The sequence below is a fragment of the Protopterus annectens genome, chromosome 12.part0 (genome assembly GCF_019279795.1).
Source record: "Protopterus annectens isolate FY-2018-M chromosome 12.part0, PAN1.0, whole genome shotgun sequence".
NCBI classification, from domain to species: domain Eukaryota; kingdom Metazoa; phylum Chordata; order Ceratodontiformes; family Protopteridae; genus Protopterus; species Protopterus annectens.
The window spans coordinates 379935573-379960538 of NC_056746.1; the positions used below are offsets into that span (position 1 = coordinate 379935573).

Below are 24966 nucleotides of genomic sequence, written 5' to 3' on the forward strand. Positions count from 1 at the left end.
TTAATGCATTACCAATTCTCTGCACTGCCCTTTGGCTTATCTACTGTGCCCAGGGTCTTTACAAAGTGCCTGGCACCAGTAATTGCATTTTGCAGACAAAGAAGTATACAAATATATCCTTGCTTGGATGACTGTCACATTCAAGCAGTGAATAAGGACACTCTTCTTCGACACCTGGCATTTGTGAAAAGGCTTCTAACATGCCTAGGGTACACAATAAACGAAAAGAAATCACAACTGGTACCCTCTCAAAAGATAACATTCCTGGGTGCAATCTTGAATACAACTGCCCAGACGGCTTACCTCATGCCAGACAAGCAAAGGCAACTGATTACTTACTTCAAACTGATGGCAACAAAAACCCAGTCTTCTGCAAGACAAATCCTGCAGGCTCTGGGCTTCATTGCATCCTGCATACTACTGATTCCATATACAAGATTGCATATGAGGAAACTTCAGTGGTACCTAAAAAGTTTATGGAGTCAACATTCTCACAGTCTGGAAACAATGATTCCACTCATTCCCTGCCTGCAACAGGAGTTTCTATGGTGGGCAAAGGCATGTCACCAAAACATGGGACGGCGATTCACTCTACCCCCTGCCAGCCAAACCATGACAACAGACGTATCAGATTATGCCTGGGGGGCCCACATGGCAGGAAGATGCATTCAGGGCATGTGGTCACCAAAACAAATGCATCTGCATATCAACCAGAAAGAGATGCTAGCTGTTCAAAATGCCCTAACAGCCTTCAAGGGCTTACTTCATCCAGGACAACTACTGATAAAGACTGACAACACCACAGTCATGTGGTATATAAACAAGCAAGGGGGCACACATTCATATCCCCTCTGCAGATAAGCCACGACACTGTGGAACACAGCTTTGACCTACCAAATACATCTTCAAGCTCAATTCCTGCCAGGAAAACAAAACACTCTGGCAGATGATTTAAGCAGAAACCTTATGGATCCTCACGAGTGGAAACTAAATCCACAAGACTTCAGCATGATAACAGAGAAATGGGGGAGCCCATACATGGATCTATTTGCCTCTCCTCAAAATTATCAATTGAAAAGATTCTGCACAAGGACTGATCACAGACAAGCATGGAAAGTGGACGCCCTATCCTTCAGTTGGAAAAACCTATCAGTTTATGCCTTTCCTCCTCTGCCTCTTCTACCCAAGGTCCTCCTAAAAGTCAGACAAGAGAAGCCAAAGATGATATTAATTGCCCCAGACTGGCCCCGCCAATACTGGTACCCAATCCTAAGGAACTTGGCTCGATACCCAGCTTGGACCTTGCCTCAAAGACCACAACTACTGTCCCAGCAAAGTAATCCGATCCTGCACAATCAACAACAGACTCTGAACCTGTCAGCATGGCTAATCATGTAGTCATACAAACAACACCTCTCAGTAAAGCTGTGATGGATGTCATTTTGGAAGCCAGAAGGCCTAGTACTAGAAAATCTTATGTTGACAAATGGAAGAGATTCTGTGCTTGGAATCAAGCACAAGGAACTGATACAGCAGAACCAAATATTCCTCAGTTAACTGAGATGCTTGACAAAGGCTTATCTTTCTCATCAATTAAAATCCATGCCTTGCCATTTCGGCTCATTATAATACAGAACCACCAATCTTTTCTCATCCTTTACTAAAGCAGTATCTTAGAGGAGCCAAAAATTTAAGGCCTCCTAGAAGATCACCATTGCCTGCATGGGACCTCAATTATGTGTTGGAAAAGTTCACTCTGCCTCCATTTGAACCAGCTGCTACCGCTGATATAAAGTTCTTATGGAAAACAGTTCTGCTACTAGCAATTACTTCAGCAATAAGAGTTTCAGAGCTACAGGCCCTCATGGCTATAGAGCCTTTTATCATATTTTACACAGACAGGGTATCTCTGAGAACAAATCCAACTTTTATGCCTATGGTGATTTCCAGTATGGTTCTTAACCAAACAATTCATCTGCCAACCTTTTATCCAAATCCGCAGAACAAGGGGGAGAGAATTCTGCATTCCTTGGATGTACACAGACAACTAAGAGTCTACTTAAGCAGGACTAAAGCTCTAAGAAAAACTGAGCAATTACTAGTGGCATATGCTGCAGGATCAGAGGTGAAGGCTATTTCAAAGCAGACAATTTCAAAGTGGATAAGCCACTGCATCCGTTTCTGCTACTTACACCATGGTAAACCTGTGCCCAAGGGCATTAGGTCTCATTCCACCAGAGCTGCAGCTACTTCAGCAGCCTTTCTAACGGGAGTACCAACCAAAGACATTCTAGAGGCTGCTACTTGGAATGCTGTTCACACCTTTACAAAGTATTATCATTTGCCTTTTTACTCTAAATCCGGAGCATGCTTTGCCACTGCAGTTCTGCAGGGCCTTATAGCCGCTCCTGATGCTGTTTAGCTCCAGCCCCCCAACCATAGCTTTGGGATTCTACCCAAATGTAATGACTGCAACAGTGAAACACGAAGAACATAGTACAGTTGTGTACACTTACCATAAATGTAGATGTTCGAGCGTATTCACTGTTGCAGTCCAGGTTACCCTCCTGCCATCCCCCTGTCATTCTGGAGTTTATCTTTCCTTCTCTATCTTCTACAACCTATGTGGTGTATTTGCTTGTAGATGAAGGTAAAGTTTATATTGATGCATGTATATATATATATATATATATATATATATATATTTATATATATATATTCTTTTGCTGCCTTTTTGCCTTTTTGGGGGCACCTGACATTGGGGGCAAGAAAAACTAAAGAAAATGGCGTCGCTGCATGTTTTATACCCCTAACGACCTGACGTCATGGAAGAGGAGACAGCAACCGATGCAGGACCCAAGACTTTGGAATTCAGGCCGACTAAGGGCAACCTGCCACAGATTACCCAAATGTAATGACTGCAACAGTGAATACACTTGAACATCTACATTTATGGTAAGTGTACACAACTGTACTTTGTGTACACTTACCATAAATGTAGATGTTCGAGTGTATTCACTGTTGCAGTCCTGGTTACCCTCCCTCCAGCCCCCTGTTTTTCTTTTACTATACCTCTTATTTCTCTTACTATGCTTAAAAGCCTTTTTGGTGTATTTGCTTTTGTTTGGAGGTATATTTTTGTGTTTCTAATTATATATTTTGCTTCCCATTTGGGGGGCACCTGACATCTGGGGCAAGAAAAACTGATGTAATGGCGCGGCTGCATGTTTTATACCCCTGATGACCTGACATCATGGAAGAAGGGACAGCAACCGACGCAGGACCCAAGACTTTGTTAATCAGGCTGACTGAGGGCAACCTACCAGCAGATTACCAAATGTAATGACTGCAACAGTGAATACACTCGAACATCTACATTTATGGTAAGTGTACACAACTGTACTTTACTCCTGCATCCTCAAGCCTTTTTAACAACATTGGTTGTGAAGGACACCTACCTCCACATACACATAAATAAGGTAAATGGGGAGTACCTCAGGTTCAGAGCAGGGGAATGCACTTTAAAGTTATCTCCTTGCCCTTTAATGTATCTACTACATCAAGGGAATTTGCTGAATTCCTGACCAGTAATTTCTTTCAGCATAATGAACGATATTCACATCTACTCTGTATGTGGATGTCTGCTAAACACAGGTAGCAATTCTGATGGAGACTGAGGAAGACCAGCAGTTTACCCTTTTGTGCTTTAAGACTGTTGGCTTACTCTGAGCCTTTCAAAATCCCGGCTGTTATTCAGCCAGAAAGCCTTGTTCTTTGGGGTATAGCTAGAAAGTGCGGGTCAGAAAGCCTTTCTGCCCTATGAGAAAGTATTTTTTCTGAGGTAATACTTCTAACTGCATAACACAGCTTCACCACATCACAGCAAAGGAATTTCTAAGGGCAGTGTTTCATATGGTCTTCATACTGGTGGCATCATAGCCAGGCTACACATGAAGAACCTCCAGTGCTGCATAAGAAACAGATGTCAGCATACACATCCTTTGGATTTCTCTATTTCTGTCATACCATGTATTGATGATATCAGCATGCGCATCCATTCGACGTCTTCATTCTCCTCCTACTCTGTGTCATTGAAAAGCTGTCACAGTGGACATAGCAAATAACCCTAAACATAGGAGTTCTATTCAGACTGGGACCGGACATGTAGAGACACTAAGCTAAAAGTGAGCAGACACAGCCTGGGGTAGGGTCTCACTCAAGGGGTCTGAGGTTTAAGGCTACTTAGGCATATTTCAAAAGAAAAGACACATCATTGTAAAGAAAAAGATACAGATGGCATTGATTGTGGTTGTCAGAGCCCTGAAACCAGTGTGAAAACCTGAAAATTTTGCAAATGATCATAGACAAACAGTGATGTAGTACATTAACAGGCAAGGAGGTCATACACTTACCTGTGCAGACTGCACAGAAAAGCATGGCTTCTGGCATAGAAGGAAGGCTTGACAGAGCATCCTGTATCCCGTCTCAAGAGAACAGGTTTGCAAATCACCACCTGAGCAGAACAGAGGTTTGTTAGGGGCATTTTTTTCTGAACTTGTTCCACAGGTGGGTTGTGCCAGAAATAGACCATGTTGCACCTCCAGAAAACAGACAACTACAGAAATTTTGCGTAAGGGCACCTTATTGAGGGGTCTGACCAACAGATGTCTTCTTCATCAGATGGATAGGTCTGTGTCTGTATGCCTTTCCTCTAATCCCTCTTTTCTTCAGGTAGCACAGAAGATAATTGAGGACATGCAAAAAAATGCTACTGATGGGTCCTTTTTGGCTGTGGCAGCACTGGTTCTTTGATTGGTTTTCCACTCTCTTTATCATGAGGATTAAGACTGACAGAACTTAGCCTGGCTAAGAAATCTTTTCGAGGAGCAAAGCCCCTCTATCGTGTTTTATTTTTTTTTTTTTTCTTCATCATTTGCTTTTCTTGTGGAGTTTACTTTCTGTTTTCTGGGTTATTTTGTGCCTTTTATTTAGTCAGTACAGTTTTTACCTGATTGTCGGCAAGCTTTACATCTTGTAGTTGTATTGTAGACCTGTCGCCTTCCTCCTCCTAATTATGTTTGTTGATACCAATCTTAGTTTTCTGTGCGGTCTCCATTTGCTGTCATTTTTTTCTTTAGTCAGAAATTATGTCAATTTAATTGCCATTGTACAAGTATTTGTATAGAGTGAGTAGTGTGCCGTTGTGGCAGTGTCATTGCTGTTTGTTGTACTTTTCACTGGCAACTTCATTGTCATTACATTTCAGAATGGAGAAAAAGGACTGGAAAGATTAAAAAGGATTCAGAAAGTGCAAGTTGGTGAGTGAAAATTTCCTTGCAAGCAGGCACTCATATTTTTATTGTGTCTTGGAAGGGTGCAAGATTTGTGCCTTCTTCAAACGATTGTCGCTGAAAGATGAGTATAATCATTTTTAGAGAATCTGAAGGGCATTTCTGGCACTGATGCTTTGAGGGCTTGTTTTTCAGACTTTTTCTAAATATTATGGTGATAAGTGGTATCCGGCTACTAAAGAGCCATAGCCTGCTTCTTACAACAATAAGTGATTTCTAGGGGTCTCCCCTTCCCCTGTAAGACTTAAAGTTTCTTACCAACCCAGATGTAGACTCAGCAGTATCGTTTTATATATTTTAACCCCAGGTTGAAGACCTATAGACTCCATTCTCTAGCGTCTTTTGGGTATAGGAGGTCTTTTCACCATTGACTTAAAATGTGATAAAATGTTTAAAACCTTTTTGTCTATGCAGCAGTTTTGGCCCCCTGGCTTTTCCATTCCTAACACTAGAGCACATAGACCTTCTTCTCTTCCAGGCATTTCTTCAAAAGGACTGTGGAATTCCTCATGGAGACCCTGACAGGTCCTAGTACCTACTCATCTGATGACTAACCATCAGATGCTGAGGCCGATTTTTGTGACCGTCCCTTGTGTTCAGCTGCAGTCCCAACCTTACAAGTGTGGCTATGGTAAACAGATTCCACTAAAGGATTTTCATCCTTACTGTATGTTATACCTCTGCATTTCATCATGTAATGATATTTATATTTTATCTAGAAGTCCATGAAGAGTAGAGTAAAGATAAATAAAGTGGCCTAGAACATGAAAAGCTGCTGAAGCAAGGTTTACCTGTCCCTTTCGTATGTACTATAGGGAAGACTTGTGTTGGTGGGCCTATAAAATGCAAAGCTATCAGTTACCAGGCACCCATTTTGCAGTATTGGAGAGATATTCCAAAGCAAGTAGAGCAAGTGATAGATACCATTATTGATGCCTTCTTTAAGACAACATTTTGCTAAGACTGGCTTCTGCCAAAAGATGTCAGACACAGCTCCTCAGTGCCACTTTGGACAAGTATCTTGTGTTTAGTCCACCATCACAAGATGTGTTTAAAAAGTTACAGAAAGGGGGTAAAGTTGTACAAATGGTGAAACAACTATATCACTTGGTGATTCCTAAGCATAACAAGAATGTTCTAACTGAGTAATGGCCATTTCATAAGAAAAAAACATGGTTTAAAATAATTCAGAACAGAAGAAAACCTGTAAAAAAAAAAACCTTTAGAGGAATGGCAGTGGCTGATGCAGATGAGGGAAAAATGTGAGGTAGTGGGGTCTTCTTTCATCAATGATAGAGCCACTCAGGTTGTCTTCTGTGGTGTGGAGGGATAAAGCCTTTACTGTGGCCCAGACAACCAGTGTTCAGGTAGTGGCTCAGGTGCTGAAAGATCCAGGCAGGTGTGAGAAACAAGTGTCTACTAAATTTGCTTTGGACAGAGGGACTGGTAATCATATTACTGTTTTGCTGCATGCAAGAGGAAGCTTGTAGGTGAAACAGATGTACTTTATGACTAAATTTTTTTTGTTCCCAAGAAAAGAAGGACCTTAGAGCTGCATGTTGGATCTTTCAAAATGGCTAACTTACTAATCATTTAATCTTAATTACCTGAGGCTTCATCTGGTTAACGCCCCAATGTTCAACATGTCATTCATGGTTTGCCACAAAAAAGTATGGCTGGTGAAGTTTACACACCAGCAGTGGTAGCTCTGCACAGTCTTTTTTATTTTCTTGTGTATTTAACTATATGGGTGCAGGAGAGGTTGACATCCTACAAAAAAGTGCCAATTATAGTTACTTTATTAGGTTGAAACGTTGTCTTTTTTTTTCTGCTTCACACATTTGCAAATTGGTGAGACATAGTGGTAGCTTTCCAAAAGTGAATGAAAGCTCTCTCTCCAGTTCCTGCACCCCCTCTTGTTGGTGTAAGCACTGATGGATGGCACTGAACATGAAGGATGCTTACCTGCACATCCCCATATTAAAAGGCAACAAGAGATTCCTTCTATTCTTGTCAGGATCTCAACTATACCAGTTCACCTCATTGTTCCTTAGGTTCTACTCAGCTGCCTAGGTGTTCTCCAAATGCATAGATCCTTTGTTTTTTCTTGGGTTTAAGGGTATTTATAACATCCTTCCTTTGGATGGTTGCTTTAATCAAGCCATTTCACAAGAGGAATTGACCAGGGCCTTAAACTGTGCTATTACTTGCCAACCAGCCTAGGCATCTCTTGTAAGCTTAAACTTCAGAAATCAAGGCTGTTTCCTTTCAACAGGAAGATTTTTTTGAGGATAGTAATAAGCATGATAAATGGCAGAGTATCATCTTGAGGTTTGTTCTCCTGAATTCTCTCTCCTTTTTTCTCCTAAGGATTGCAACAGAATCAAGTATTTCAATGCCTGTGACATATAGGCCGTGATCAATGCCCTCCAAGTGTTTATCAATCCATGGGTGGGGGGGGGGTCTTCAAGATAATTATGCACAACACCATGGTGAAATGGAACAAAAACAGGTAGGAGGGCACCTGGTGTTATCAGCTGTTCAGGCTGGCCATGATTACATGGAATCAGTTCATCAGTGTATCAAGAAGCCTTTTGTATTCTGTCAGTGGAAAATGTATTTTTGAGTTGCTTAATTGGACAGTGGGGGACGAATGTAGTTAATGGACAGCATATGTCCAGGGAGCATTAGCCAGTGCCATAGCATACAGGGATAGATCCCTGATTGTGGTCCAGCTGACCCCAGTTTAAGTAGCAGCTTGGGTGTCTGAGGTGCTAGCATGGGAAGGTAGGACATGCGCGCGCGCGAGCGTGTGTGTGTGTGTGTCTGTGTGTCTGTGTGTCTGTGTGTCTGTGTGTGTGTCTGTGTGTCTGTGTGTGTGTCTGTGTGTCTGTGTGTGTGTGTGTGTCTGTACGTACACACACACTCTTAGACTCTCCTCATGATTGGTCCCTAGCAGAGGCTGGGGACTCTGTCTTAAATGGGAATTTAGGGGTGCATTGGCTGAGTCGCCCCAGAGGTGGGATAATATGCCAGTATGTACCCATTGCAAATCTACCCAGTGAACATATACAAGCATGTGCAGTGGACAGGAAGGTTAGGGCTTAAAAACACATCCCTCAGCATCAGTATGATATTACATCGAGTCTTTTCATCAGCCACAAGCGTGGGTCAGAGCAAGTTTGGAGAGGGAACATTAGCACCCAATAGAGGAGGAGAGGCCGCAGTGGCAGCCAGTTGTGAGTTGCGAGGAGGCAAAAAAAAAAAAACTTTCCAAGGAGAGTTGGTACTGCTGCCATAGATTCCTCATAGATTAGCATCCCACCTGCTCTGAATTGTATTCCACCACTGATAACCAGTATTCAAGCTACTTTTTTTGGTTAGATTATCATACAGCTTTACTTCCCTTCTTTTTTTTCTTTCTCTCTTTCTTTTTTAATTAAAGAAAAGAAGGAAAACATTTTTTTCTGGGTTTGGGGTTTGAATACCTGCATACTCAGCAAAGTGACTACAGACATGCCTCTTGTGCTTCAGAATGATTTATTTGCACACTAGATTGCCTCAAGAAATGGAAATATTGTGAAAAAAGCTGCACTTAAGATGGTATTACTGGTCATGAAAATCATCACCATTCAGACTTGATTATGATTTTATGGTTAAGGTTATTAAATAAATTCTTACACTGCAGTTTTGCAGTGTAGTTTGTTACTCTATACAAATCCTGTTACATTTCTATTTGGGACAGCAGATTAAACAAGGTTTTGTTACAGCATTTCATTACAATAAAAATATGTCTTACTAAAAAGGTACTGTGGCACTGTAGACTTTCAGAAACTGTTGTAGTGGCAGCTGGTACAGAGAGAGTGCATATGACAATCCTTGTATTTTGGAAGAGGACCAGTTGAAACAGGTGTTGCTTTTTCATTTGAAAATAATAGACATACTGTAGTGACTGAGATAAAGTAGTGGCAGTAGTAATTATGGTTTTGAACCTGTTTATGGAAAACTTTAACATCAGTATGTAGTAATTATTCCAGCAATGATTTGTTCTTTCGTTTACCACTGTAAGGGAATGGCATCTTATTGGGTGATTTAATACTTAATTGCATTGACCTGCCAACTTGTTTCTGCTAGGATGGTGGTATATATATCTATGTATCTTTATATAGATACAAAAGTACCTTGACAGTTCATAAAGTCTAGTCTGCAGAGTTTGTAAAATGCATCTGTTACTGCATAACTAAATCTAAATTTCTTTAGCACTGCCTGTTTATTTACAGTTTGCTGCTTTAGTTTCTCTAGCCATGTATAGCCATAGTACATGAAGTTGCATGTTTACACATTTGTGAAACACTAAAATTCAAGATTTCTCCATGTGAAGGAAGAGATTGTTTCTATTTGGAGGAAAACATAAGGTAGAATAATTTCTTACACTTTTTTCTTGCTTTGCAGGCAGGTGATGAAAAAGTGAAGCAGCTTTTGAAAGAGATTGGGCTGCAAATTCAAGAACTGAATATGAGTGGTTGCTATTGGCTCTTGGGTTCCACCATTGACCAAGTAACACGATGCAAAAACATGGTTAAGCTGGACTTATCTGGCTGTCGGCTGACTTCAATTCGTCTGTCAAAAATATTGTCTGCTTTGCAGAACCTTCGCTCCTTAGCCATCGATGTAACTTCTGGGTTTGATTCTGGACAGCTGAGCAGTGAGTGCAAAGCAACCCTACGCAGAGTAACTGAACTGAAACAAACTCTATTTACTCCATCATATGGTGTAGTCCCTTGTTGTCTTACCTTAGAGAGACTGCTGCTTTATTTTGAAATCCTCGATCTCTCAAGAGAGGGCACCATGCTTTCTGGGCAGCTGATGGTTGGAGAAAGCAATGTTCCCCATTACCAGAATCTCAGACTTTTCTATGCCAGACTGGCTCCTGGTTATATTAATCAGGAAGTCATGAGACTTTATTTGGCAGTGCTTAGTGTTAGTACCCCAAAGAACCTTCAGGCCTTTTTAATATCTGTCCCAGGCAGTTTTTCAGAAAGTGGAGCTACACAGAACCTTTTGGACTCCATGGCTCATCTGTCACTTAGTGCTCTACAGTTACCTAAATCTTGGCTTAATGGGTCATCTGTCTTGCAGCATCTCAAATTTAGTAATCCCTTCTATTTCAGTTTCAGTCGTTGTACACTGTCTGGAAACCAGCTGATACAGCGAATTCTAAATGGAGGAAATTACCTCAAATCATTAGTCAGCCTAAACCTTAGTGGCTGTGTCAATTGCCTTTCATCTGATTCTTCTTTTCGGAAGGCCGAAGATGATATTGATGCCAGTATCCTTGAAACTTTGGTTACATCTTGCATGCACCTCAGACACTTAAATCTTTCTGCTGCTCACCACCATGGCGCCGAAGCATCTGGAAAGCACTTATGTATTTTGTTAGCTACACTCCGGCATCTTTGCTCTTTGGCACTGCCAGTGTGTTCCATTGCTGATGTTTCCAAGAATAGTGACCAGCTGTTGGGACAGACTGTTTCTCCAGCTTCAACAAGTACTGTATATAAAGGATTTGGTAAAAAAATACGAATAGGAGTGCCAACGTATCCCAGAATTGTCAGTGAGCAAACGGACTCTGTTGGCCAAATCTCTGTGTTTAGAATCTTGATGGAAAGCCTTCCATTCTTAAGTCATCTGGAATTAATTGGGTCCAGTTTTTCCTCTGCCATGCCAAGGAATGAACCTGCTATCCGTAACTCACTGCCTCCTTGCTTGAGGGCACAGAAGGTGGGAGATGAGGAGGTGGCTGCCATAAGTCTGCTGAGATTTCTGCGCAGCCTGACTCTGGCACAGCTTCCTGCTACACTTACTGGATCAGGACTTGTTAGCATTGGAATGAAGTGTCAACACTTGCAGGTTCTATCTCTAGCGAACTTGGGAATGATGGGAAAAGTGGCCTATATGCCTTCCCTTTGTGAGATGTTAAAACACTGTAAATGTCTGAAGGATCTCAGGTGAGCTTCCCCTATTAATTTAGGGAAAATCTGTATAGACGTGTGCATAAATGTCTGAGAAGGCAGTGGTGTTGGCTGTTATATTTGCTCTGAAATTGCTTCTGATTTGTCTTAATTTTTATTCTTAATGCTTCTCAAACGTTTTGGTATGGAGTTGTTTGGAAATCAGCAAGACAAGTACATTATTTAAGAAACTGTGTGTGCTTGCATGCACACCATTGTATAATTATATGAAATGCTTGAAAATTGTAATCCCAGGTTGCACTGTAGTTGGCATTTATTTGCCATACTATGTGAAGCATACCTGTAGAAATAACTTAGAACTGCCAGTGAAGAGATCTTCAACATATCTTTAGGCACACAGGGCTAAAACACTTGCCATATTCAGGATGTGAACATCTGTATTAAATGTTGCAGAAATTTGCTGTATTTTTAGTTTATTCATTTGTTGATGCTTTACAAAAATATCCTTGGTTGCCTGTCTTCAGGAACAAGAGTGGAGTGTTGAACAGCATGCAGTTGGAGATGTAGGGGATCAAACTGAGGACTCTAGGGTGAATCTGATAGTGTCTTGTAGCATTAGCATCTAAACTAGACTACCAAACATTTAGCAAGTAACAAGACTTAGGCTCTCATCAGAATTATGAGGGATTGGTGTTACCTCCCTTACACTACAACGTCAGTAAAACTGAGTATTTTAATATTTCCCCAGTAGTTTGCTGTTCTGTCTACTAAGTTCTCAAAGAAGAACATAGCAGTTTACATTATTGATTATTTTGCCTTCCTGCAATGCTCAGTACCTAGAATAGCAAATTTTAGATCTTCAGTGTTTTAGTCCTTTGTATTTTTGATCTCCACATGGATTCACTGGGAATTTGTGTGTGTAAACTTCCTACCATAGACAAGACAACATGTACTTTGACATATACACCACTGTGTGTCTGGTTTAACTCTTCAAGAGTTGTCATGTAGGGCTGTGCAGTCCTTAGAGTTATCATTTAGGCCTATGCAGGCCTTAAAGAGTTATGTAGAGTTATGCAGCCTTTTGTTCCCAAGACTACTTGGAACTGAATAGAACATCAAAATTTGTTCATGTTTCATTGTCTGAGATCCTTCATATATTCCAGGCATTTATCATACATTTACAGGTACACCTGCCCATCTTTTTTTGTGAACTGTCTACTTCTTTCAAGATTATTTTTGCATGTGAAAACAGATTTCCACAGTATATGTTTGTAGGGGCTTCCCTTTATATCTTCAGATGTAGTTTGCCTAATTTAATTTTGCTTGTGCTTGTTTGCTTGAGTGTCATGTTTATAGTGGTGTGTGTTAGCTCAAGCTTACATATTGCTCTTTCTTTGAGGCTGTGACATCCCTATTGAAAGAGCAAGTACTGATGTCCTTCAAGGATGCATCTGCAGTCCTAACATATGGGTTGTCCTGCCTCAGGCAGCCCTTCGGTCGACCGGATTCCAAAGTCTGGGTCTGGCCTCGGCTGATGTCGCACTTCACCCGACGTCATAGCTGCTGGGGTATAAAGGCATCAGCCGACGCCATTTTCCTCAGTCTTTCTTGCCGCGCGGTGCCCGAAGCAAAAGCTGTTCGCAAGTGCCGGTCGGTCAGATCCAGAGATTTCTACTACCGAAGACTTCTAAAAAAGCTAAGTACCCCGTTGGGGACTCTTTCTTGCCTCAGCCGATGTCAGACAAAGTAAATAATTGTTTAACTTGTGGGAAACAAATACCTCATAAGGATTTCCACTCTTACTGCCTTCCTTGCTTAGGCCTAGACCACGACGTATCAGCTTGTCTAGCCTGTGCTTCCTTCAACCGACGGACGCTTAGACGTCGGTCGGAGTTTGCAGAGGAGTTTTTTGGTCCCGCTTTTGCATACAAAATGCCGTCGGAGACTCCGACTACACAATTAGCTAAAAAACGCAAGGAAAAGGACCGACACTTGCGGCCCGCGGTTTTGGCTGAAACCACGGTTAGGCCAACCGCGAGTGTCTTGGTTTCGGCTGAAACCGAGTCCTCGGTTCTTCCTTCGGCCGAAAGCATGCCTCCGATAACCGAGGCCTCTCACAGCATGGCTGAATCTGCTACTGAAATTACTGTTACAGAAGCAGGCACCCAGGATTTGTCAGACACTATTCCTTTAGACATTTCTACCCCTGCACGTGGGGCTGCTAGACCCCCTGCTTCTATGTCTATCAAGGCCTTTTCCAGGGCTAAAGCAGCTAAATCTTCTAAGGCCTTACCTACAAAAGCTCCCTCACACAGGCCTACCTCTAGTTCCCAGATACTCAGCCTGGCTGAGGATCTTATTTCTTTGATCAGGGGATCCCAACCTCACCCAGACAGGGCCTCTCAACCTCCTCCAGGTAAGAGGCCTAGGACTGAACCCCCTGAACCTGTCTCTACAGACTATTCCTCGGATGACTCAGATATTTCAGACCATCAGGAAGGCCCATATTCTCCTTATGAGTATTCTGATGCAGAAGACTCCATTCCTTCTGCTTCTCCTCCTGAAGAATTTTCTTTTGGGGAAACTCTACATTCTATGAGGGAACACTTCCAATGACAGGGCCAGGATTTTTCAGATTCAAGGAAAAGGCTAAGGACTTTTTTACACTTACCACAGCATAGGCCTTTAGCCATTCCTCCAGTACTATCAGTTGTTGATGATGCATATAATGATGCCAGTACTGCCCCTGACTCTCTTCCTCCGGCCCCTGCCAAGCCTGATAGATATTACAGGGTCCCGGACACACACTACCACTTGTATAAGGCTCATGTTGCAGACCCAGAAACCATTTCACAGGGCCCTAAGGGTGTGGCAGCTGCCTCTGCCAAAACCCTCTTCCCTCTGAAAGGGAATCTAGAGCATTAGAGAGATGGGGTAAAAGGTTTATACATCTGCTACTCTTTGGCCAGGGCCTTAAACTGTCAATTTCACATGATTCAGTACCAGGAATTTTGTTAGACCAGCTAAATTAAAAACTGTCCTCTCCTGAACCTATAGACCGCAAGTCCCTTCAGGATTTGGTACATAACTCTCAGCAGGTCAGTAATCATTTCTTAAAATGTGGCTATGATGCACTGGAGGCTTCCTTTAGATCAGCTATGACTGGAGCAGTGATTCGAAGGCATGCCTGGTTAAAAGAACAATCCTTACCAGACCATGTTAAGTCAAAACTCCTAGATGCTCCTATGGAGAAACAAAGTTTGTTTGGCTCCCCTGCACAGGAGGTTCTAAAGAAAGTGGAAGAAAAAGCAAAATCCGTCCAAACAGTCAAGGATTTCTTACAGGTCCAACCTCCGAGGTTTAGCAGAAATTGGCCTTCGAAGAATTGGTCCTTTCCAGACACCTCCAGAGCACAGAGAGGCAGAAATAGATGCCTAAGAGGCAGAGGTCAATCTAGGGGTGCCTACAGGGGACGTCAGTGGCAACCTGCCAACCAGAGAAGTGCTGCCACAGCTGCAACTACAACCACTTCCACAGGACAGACACAATGACTTGGCTATGATTCCGCCTACCAGGGAACAACTGGAAGCACCCTTGGGCGGAAAGCTAGCCTTATTTTCAAACAACTGGCATTGCATTACAGGAGACAAATGGACTTTACAAACAATAGACAAGGGCTACAGGTTTCACTTCCACACTCTACCAAAAAAGAGAGGAATGCCAAACCTTCCACCAAGCCAAAAAACAGAGGCTCAAAAGCAAATCAACAACTTACTAAGCATGAGAGCTATAGAAAAGGTACCACCTATGGAACAAGGCCAAGGATTTTACTCAAGGCTCTTCCTTGTACCAAGAAAAGAAAATCAATGGAGACCTATTCTCGACTTGTCCGCACTGAACACATACCTCATTGTTCCAAAATTCAAAATGCTGACCCTCCAGCAACTTCTTCCCATGCTGGGCAAGGAGTCTTGGCTGGTGACTCTAGATCTCAAGGAGGCATACCTGCACGTCCCTATACGACCAGATTGCAGAAGACACCTCAGATTTCTTGCAGGATCAGAGCATTATCAATTCTCAGCATTGCCCTTTGGCTTATCTACTGCAACCAGAGTATTCACGAAATGCCTGGCATCAGTAATTGCTCATTGCAGGCTTCAGGGAATTCAAATTTACCCATACCTGGACGACTGCCTAATACAAGCGGACAACAAGACAAAATTGACAAAAGATTTGGAAAATGTAATACAACTGTTGCAAGCCTTGGGATACACAGTCAACATTCAAAAGTCAAGACTAGTACCATCCCAAAGGATAACATTTTTGGGTGCAGAACTGGACACAACAACTCAGATGGCTTTTCTCACAGAAGAAAAACAAAAGCAACTACCAGTCTATTTCATGACATTAACAACACAAACTCAGCTTACTGCAAGGAAAGTCCTGCAAGCCCTGGGTTACATGGCATCCTGCATAATATTGATCCCGCATGCCAGGCTGCATATGAGAAAGTTGCAATGGTACCTAAGGAATGTATGGTCTCAACACAAGCACAGCCTAGAAGCCCAGATTCCAATAATTCCATGCCTGAAAAAAGAATTCTTGTGGTGGGCTCAGGCCTGTCAGATGAACAAAGGATTGCCTTTCCACAAACCACATCCAAGTCAGACCATTACCACTGACACCTCAGACCAAGGCTGGGGGGCACACATGGAGGACAAGTGTATACAAGGCCTATGAACCCAAGACCAGCTGAATCTACACATAAATCTAAAGGAGATGCTGGCAGTGAAACATGCAATACATGCATTCAGACCTTTCCTTCAACAAGGTCACCTGCTGATAAGGACGGACAATACCACAGTCATGTGGTACATCAACAAACAGGGAGGTACACACTCATATCCTCTATGCCGGATGGCAATGGACCTGTGGAATTTGGCCCTGAATCTCAACATTCAACTACAGGCCAGATTTGTACCAGGGAAAGAAAATTCACTAGCAGACACCTTAAGCAGAAATACCACGGATGCTCACGAATGGATGCTGCATCCAGACATCTTCAAGACTATAACAAAGAAATGAGGAATGCCAGACATAGACCTGTTCGCCTCCCCACACAACCACCAATTGAAGAAATTCTGCACAAGAGCATACCACCCACTTGCCTGGAGGGTGGACTCCCTTTCCTTCAGCTGGAAAAACCTGACAGCATATGCATTTCCACCTCTTCCTTTGATGTACAAAGTCCTACTGAAGATCAGAGAGGAACAGCCAAAGGTAATCCTGATAGCTCCAGACTGGCCAAGGCAACATTGGTACCCGCTACTGAGAAGCTTGTCTCGGACACACTCATGGCCTCTACCTCTACGTCCCTTACTTCTAACACAGAACAACTACAAGACCCTGCATCCAAACTTGAAAACACTGCAGCTAACTGCTTGGAATATTGCATAAAGCAAAATAAACCAGATTTATCTCAGAGGGTTAAGGACATTATCCTGGAGGCACGCAGACCCTCCACAAGGAAAACTTATTCAGCCAAATGGAAAAGATACCTCATTTGGAGTGCAGCAAAGGGAGAAAATGTCTCATTGGCAAACATAGCACACATCCTGGAATACTTAGCAGAACTGTTCCACAATGGCCTGTCCTACTCCTCCATTAAGATTCATGCATCAGCAATTTCAGTAGAGTACAACATGGATCCTCCTGTCTTCTCTCATCCTCTACTCAGGCAGTTCTTGAGAGGAATCAAAAATGTAAAGCCTCCAAGGAAACCACCTTTACCCACATGGGATCTCAACTTTGTGCTGGAAAAATTAACACTCCCCTCTTTTGAACCAGCAGCAACAGCAGACTTACAGTTCTTATCTTGGAAAACTGCTTTCCTGCTAGCAATCACTTCAGCAAGAAGAGTATCTGAGCTACAGGCATTAATGGCAGTGCAGCCTTTCCTTATCTTCCATCAGGATAGAGTGTCTCTGAGAACTAATCCTACTTTTATGCCAAAAGTGGTCTCCAGGGTATAATTGAACCAAGCTATCCATTTACCTACTTTCTTCCCCAACCCACAGAACAGGGTGGAAAGACTACTACATACCTTGGATGTACACAGACAATTACGCTACTATCTGGACAGAACTAAGACCAACAGAAAAACTGACCAGCTTCTGGTAGCATATGCAGCTGGAGTGCAAGGAAAAGCAATTTCAAAACAGACAATCTCAAAATGGATAGGAAATTGCATTAGATTTTGTTACTCTTTTCATGGAAAGACAACTCCTGAAAATATCAGGCCTCACTCCACAAGAGCTACAGCCACCACTACAGCTTTCCTACGAGGAGTGGCTATCAAAGACATTTTAGAAGCTGCTACTTTGAGCTCCGTGCATACATTTGCCAAGCATTATAATCTTCCTTTATACTCCAGATCCCGAGCAGGTTTTGCAACTGCTGTTTTGCAAGGGATCTTAACTACACCATCTTTATCTTAGTGCCTCCTCCCCAAGTCTGGCTATGGTATTCTACCCATATGTTAGGACTGCAGATGCATCCTTGAAGGACATAGTACAGTTTTGTACCTACCATAAATGTAGATGTCCAATAGGTATGCATCTGCAGTCAGGATTACCCACCCTCCTTCCCCTCTGTGGTATTCCTAGGGTACTTACCCCTCTTTTAGCTAGCTGGGGGAATCTATTATGGTGTATTTGTTTGTATGTATATATGTATATATATATAGTTTGCTTCCTACTGTTTGGAATTATTTGCATTCATCCAAATTTAGCCTTCCTAGAGGGCACCTGGCATTTGGGGCAAGAAACACTGAGGAAAATGGCGTCGGCTGATGCCTTTATACCCCAGCAGCTATGACGTCGGGTGAAGTGCGACATCAGCCGAGGCCAGACCCAGACTTTAGAATCCGGCCGACCGAAGGGCTGCCTGAGGCAGGACAACCCATATGTTAGGACTGCAGATGCATACCTATCGGACATCTACATTTATGGTAGGTACAAAACTGTACTTTTCACTTGTCAGATATTGCTTTCTGTCTCAATTGCTGCAATCTGTGATTGAGAATCCTAAAGTAAGGTGGTATGGAGATTTCAAATGTGATTGCTGTCCTGCAAGAACACATGTTTATGTTTAGAGATTGCACAAACTATTATAGTACTGTTAGAATAGTTTTTTATGTACTTGAGCAAAATGTTTACTTGAGTACAATGTTTTGTGCAGTGGAGTAGAAGTAAAGTGTTTAAAACGATGGGGAATCAAGGTGGCTTAGAAGAACAAATTGCATGTCCCACTTAGAATGCCTAATTGCCAAATCCTACTTATCTAACAGGCTGTTCTAATTATCCACCACTTTTCCATGATGGAATGCATCTGCTGTACAAGAGTCATTATAACAGTAAATTATAACATTTGGTTTACCTACCTTCTCTAGCCTTTGTCCCTGATGGATTTTCCTGTAATTGCTAACTTGGTCTTCTGTCTGTGAAAGTGCTAATGCATGTGGTGTAAAGCTAACATATGTTGGCAGCACTGTCTTACCATCTCTTATGTGAGTAACAGTAGTCCCCATGTTTTTGTTCAGACAAATATATCTCTTTAGTAGTTCACACTAGTATGGGCATCGAAAGAAATGGGGTTATTGTCAAGTCTGCTCATGGCCATTCTTTTTGTATACACTTCACACTCTTCAGTGAGGTTCCATAGCCTTGTTTTGGATAGCCTTAGACTATTTGAGAGGACTACCACCACCACCAGCAGTCTTAAAATTTTTTTCTCTTCTGAAGCCTCAGTTCTATAGAAAACATGGTCAGTCCTCTGCACTTCTCAACTAACTTCTTTATAGTGCTCTAATTTTGCTAAGTGCTCTATTTACTCCATTCTCATTTGACAAATAACTCATTCCTACTACTGTAGTCATTTCAGCCTTTTACATAATAGAGTATCTTGAGGAGGCAAACCAACTTCAGCCAGAAGAGCAGATGTGTTGCAGATCCAGAGTGCATAACTAGGGATAAGGCAGAAGACCACAGCAGAAAAAGAAGTTATGTCTTACCATAATGTTCCATCTGTATTGTTAATCCTTGTTCAGTCATTACGTATGGGTATCGGTTCCGACCTCTGAACCGAGCCGGCCATTTTCCAAGCTCGCGTCAGCTTCAAACTCTCGAGCTAAACTCTTACCCACAATTCCCCTCTCCCTGTTACCTCAGATTGAGTTTGCAAGTTAAAGAAGGTAGAGGCTACCTCTGGTCAAATAACCTAAGAGAACTGGATGGTGAGATCCACTAGAAACCACAGGAGGGGGAAGGAGGGAGGGTTGTAATGACTGAACGTGGATCAACAATACAGATGGAACGTTATGGTAAGACATAACTTCTTTATCTGATATTGTTTATCCTCGTTCATTCCTTACATATAGGACAGAGTCCCCATCTACCTCTATTCCTGGGAGGCTCTCATGGAAGGACATTCCTGAGCACCATAGAACCGAAAGATGCTCTTCCCCTGGAGGTCAAATCCAATTTGTAATGATTGATGAAGGTATGAGGCGTAGCCCAAGTAGCAGCTGCACAGATGTCATGTAAAGAAGCTCTGGCATGGAAGGCAGCAGAAGTTGCCACCAACCTTGTTGAATGAGCTTTCATGGTAGTAGGCAACGAGATACTACGTTGTGTATAAATAAAGGTCACACAGTCCGTCAACCATCTAGCTAATGTGACCTTAGCAACAGCCGAACCTAATCTAGGTCCAGAAAAGGCCAAAAATAACTGGTCAGATTTTCAAAAGGGTTTAGTCCTGTTTAGGTAAAAACGGATTTGCCTGTGTATATCAAGAGTATGTAGGCAATACTCTCCTCTGTTTGAATAGCTGGGAAAGAAAACTGGCAATTCAATGACTTGATTAATGGACATTTCAGAGATCACTTTAGGCAAAAATGACAGATTACTTCTCAGAGACACTTTATCTCTATGAAAAATCAAGTATGGACTGTTGATACATAAAGCTTGAAGTTCAGAAATATGTCTGGCAAAAGTAATAGTGACCAAAAACAAGGTTTTCCATGACAAATACTTGAGGTTGCAAGAAGAGGCTGGTTCAAATGGTGCCATTGTCAGAGCTTGTAGAACTAATGATAAATCCCATGGTTGAATAGGTTCTCTAAAAGGTGGCTTCAGATGATTCACACCTTTTATGAAGGTCTTGCACAATTTATGGGACATAAGAGAAGAATCTTGGACACCCTCATTAAAAATTAGAAATTGCAGCCAAATGAACTCTAATGGTAAAGGCCGAGAGACCCGATTGAAACAGGTTGGCCAGATGGTCTGGTATTATCGACACTGGTGCTGAAAAGGGGTCTGCTTGTTTATCTTTCAGCCAACAGGTAAATTTTTTCCACTTGCTCAGATAAGTAATTCTAGTGGAGGACTTATGAGAAGCAATGAGAATAACACATACTGATAAAGAAAGATCATTCTGCCCTGGCAATCAAGGGAATAGGAGTAGCCAAGCCGTTGGCTTCAGGCTTTTCAGGTTGGGATGAACCTGGTTCTGTGGGTGTGAGATCAACTCCGGGATTGGATGGAGGATCCATGGCCGATCTAGTAGGTGAGGTCAAAAGAATGGGAATCAAATCTGTCGTGGCCAATATGGTGCTATGAGGATTATCTTGCTCTTCAACTGCCGGGCTTTCTTCAGAAATGAGAGGAAAGGGTGGAAATGCATAGAGAAGACCCGAGGGCCAATCGTGGACTAGAGCATCCCTGGGTGACTGTCCCGGAGGGGGAATCCGGGCGAAGTAGTTGCTGCATTTGTAATTGGCCGGGGATGCAAAGAGGTTGCAGCAAGGACGGCCCCAGCGGTGGATCCGCCTCTATCAAGGGATTCAGGGACCACTCGTGAGGTTGCAGACTGCACCTGCTGAGTCTGTCTGCTATCACGTTGGAACTCCCGGGAATGTGCGTTGCTAGAAGAAAACTGTTGGCAGCCATCGCCCATTGCCATATCCTCATGGCCTCTCGACAAAGGGGGTAAGATTTGGTTCCACCTTGCTTGTTGATGTACCAGACCACTGTCATGTTGTCTTATTGAATCGCAATTGTCCCAGACAGCAGCAGGGGATGGAATGCTTGCAACGCCAGAAGCACCGCCCTCAGCTCTAGAACATTTATATGCAGATGGGCCTCCGGTTGGGACCAAGTGCCTTGGACTGTCTGTCCCTGGCATAATCCCCCCCTCCCACCCCATCAGGGAGGCATCCGTGGTCACTGTGGCCTTGGGTTGCTGGAGGGAAAAAGGGCGAGACCATTGAGAGAGATTGTGCATCATCCACCAATTTAAATCCTGTTTGCACCTGTGAGTTACTCGAATCATGGCTGAAAGAGGATGCTGAAAAGGATACCATTGGGTGAGCAGTAGCCATTGTAGAAGCCTCATGTGAAACCTGGCCAGGGGAACAATGGTGATGGAGGCTGCCATGGAGCCCAACAGCTGTAGAACTGAGTGAGCCGTGGATTTTTCCTTTGAAAGGATTGGAATTAGTTGTTGCTTTATCCTTAAAATTCTGTGCTCTGGAATAGCAGCTCTGCAGTTTTTTGTGTCCAAGATAACCCCTATAAATTCTGTCGACTGAGATGGGGTGAGATTGGATTTCTGCCAGTTTATGGTTATGCCTAGCCTTTGAGCAGCGCAGAGAGAGAGTATGCCAGGGCTTTTTCCAGTAGATGTCTGGTGGGGGCAGAAATGAGCCAGTCGTCTAGGTATGGAAACACCTGGAATCCTTGAAGTCGCAAATGAGCTGTGACAACTGCCATGCACTTTGTGAACACTCTGGGGACTGTAGAGAGTCCGAAGGGCAGTACTGTGAACTGGTAGTGACTGGCTCCTGCACAGAAGCGCAGAAATCTTCTTGATGGCCTGTCCACCTTTATGTGGTTGTACGCATCTTGAAGATGCATAGAGCACATCCAATCGTCTTTTTCCAAAAGTGAGAGGATAGACTGTATAGTGACCATCCGGAATTTTTGTACTCTCACAAACTTGTTCAGTACACTGGGATAAAAAATTGGTCTCCAGTCCCCGGTTTTCTTTGGCACCAAAAATAGTCTTGAGTAGAATCTGGATCCTATCTGGTCTGGAGGGACTATTTGGATGACTCTTTTTCTTTGCAGCTTTTCTATCTCTAGTGCTGCTTCTTTCCTTTGACTGGGTGGAACATCGGGAAGATTTTTTGAAGGGACGGGACAAAGATCGAAGGGGATATGATAACCTCTGGTTATGATCCTTTGTACCCAAGAATCGGTGCTGATGGTTAGCCAGGCAGAAGGGTACAAGGAGAAACATCCCCCAACCATCTCCAGAGGAAAGGAGTTGGACCGCTCTTCAGGAGGTAGGATTGACCAGGGAAAGAATCCCTGGAGCCCTGGTTACGTGGTCCTCCTCTGCCCCAAAAGGAGCGTCTTCCCTGTGAGTTTCCCCCTCTGCCTCTGGGGGAGAGCTCGGCCTGTGTGTCACGGAAAGGACCCTGAGATTTCTTGAACCATATCTTCCCACTCTTGGAGGGCTCAATGGGGTCATTAAGAAAGGAAGACTTAAAAGGTTCCGCGTAGTTGCACAAGCGCATCCAGGTGTGTCGTCTCAAGACCGCAGCTGAACCCGCTGCTCGAGCTGCTCCTTCTGATGCGTGAGATATCAATCGCATAGAGGAGTTAGATATAGACTCAGTGGTGGCCAGCTGAGAGGCCACTTTGTCATGGACCTCATCAGACACTGCACCAGCCAAGGTTTCAGAGAGCTCAGAAACCAGATCCCTTTGAAGCCTGGTAAAATGTGCCATATAATTCAGGGACCTGATGGCAAAGGTCGCTGAAGCAAAAGTGTGCTTCCCTATTCTGTCCAGGGCCCGGGACTCTGTGTTAGGCAGATGGACAGTCTGTCTTTCTTCTTCTGCCAGATCCTTTTTTGTTGTGGCCGCCACCACCAAAGTATCTACAGGAAGACCTTTGGACCAGTGGGGATCTGAAGCAAGAGGGAACAAGATCTTATCTGGCCTCCGGGGAATAGCTTCAACAGTATCAGGGGCCTTCCAAGCACGCTGCATGATGAACTTGACAAGTTCATCTGCAGGTGGAGTAACCCAGGAGGTAGGGGGCCGAGCGCGAAAAGCCTGCAGGAACACAGATTCCTCAGGGGTCAGATTAGTGGGCTGCCAGTCACCTCTCTGTTTCAGGATTTCAAGGATATCGCCAAAGGATACCTCAGAGGGTGGCCGAGGGGATCCTTCCCCCTCATTGAAATCTGTGTCTTTGGTGAAAGACTCCTCTGTGGAGTCCATGTGCTTCCTCTTACACAAACTTTTCCAGTGGACCTCCTCAGTGGGAGAAGCTGGGGAAGACAACGGAAAAGGGGATTCCTGAGGGAATATGTCCTGAGGCCCTTGTACCTGGTGTCCGCTAGGTGCGACTTGTGAAACCAGTGTACCAGAGGAGGGTGTAGGTATAGACAGTCCTCTATCGCCAGCAGCAGCGAAAGCCTTCTCCATCAGTTTGAAGGCTGGTCCACACGGAGAGGAGTGTATGACAAGGACAGGGGGCACTCCTCCTCTAAGTGGCTCAGCCTGCCGACTCGGAGTCCCTGGATGGCTGTGGAGCAGCACGAAGGCAACTTCGGTTCCTTAGTGAGATCCATAAAGGGAACCTCAGAAGGGGAAGACTGTACTATATCCATAGACTTCAAAGGCAATGAAGGAGGAGATTAAGAAGGTGTCTTTGAAGATCAGTGAAAACCTCCCAAGGAAGGATAGTTCCTGGGGGGGTAGAATACCTCTGGCCAAGAAAGCCTGGTCCACAAGACACAACACATCATGTTCAGAAAGACTTCTGGTGGACCTCACAGAGACTGAGAGCGAAACAGGCCTGTCCACAAAGGAGGCAGACCCGAGGACAACGGTGCCAAGAAAGACTGAACTACTGTAGTCTGCACTGAAGAAGGCATTGGTGCCGATGTCATTGTCTGCACAGACACAGGGATTGGTGCCAAAGTGGTTGCCGGTGCCGAAACTGGAACCGACAAAACTGGAGTCAGTAATAAAGGCTTTGGTTCCGAGGAAGATCTCTGAGCCAGATCTCTGAGCCAACTTGGTCAAGGTCTGCGCCGACTGAACGGTCGGTGCCGATACAATGGTAAAGGTCTGAACTGAGGAGCTCCTCAGTGCCGATATGTAGAAGGCTGCAGGAGAGGACGGAGCCGAAATCACTAAGCCGAAGGCCTCTGTGCCAAAGGTCTGGGCACCGAAAGCACTGGGACTGACTGAGAGAGCTCCGGAGCTGAAATTTTAGCCTTTTTAGATTTTGGTTGGTGAGAGTCCCTAGCCAGGAGTGAAGGCAAGGATTTAGTCTTAGTGGAACCATCCATTTTCTTATGGGCTTTAGGAGGGGTTCAGACCTCTGACCCAGAAATAGCCTCTGAAAAGGGAGATTTTAGAAGTCCCTTCACTATCAGCTTATTTTTCCTTTCTAACAAAGTTCTATTAGAAAAGTTTTCACATATAGCACAAGGTGGTTCAACAGATAAATGGGAAGCTCCCAAACAATAAACACATAAAGAGTGTGCGTCAGAAGTAGGCA

General features: G+C 43.5%; 1 protein-coding gene across 1 annotated transcript in view; it reads left to right on the forward strand.

Annotated features, from left to right (window-relative positions):
- FBXL18 (F-box and leucine rich repeat protein 18) overlaps positions 1 to 24966 on the forward strand; it is a 908463-nt gene that overhangs the window by 37961 nt on the left and 845536 nt on the right. The window contains exon 2 of the mRNA XM_044089478.1: positions 9804 to 11359. Within this exon, the coding sequence (XP_043945413.1) occupies positions 9804 to 11359 (1556 nt within the window). The remainder of the gene's footprint in view (positions 1 to 9803; positions 11360 to 24966) is intronic.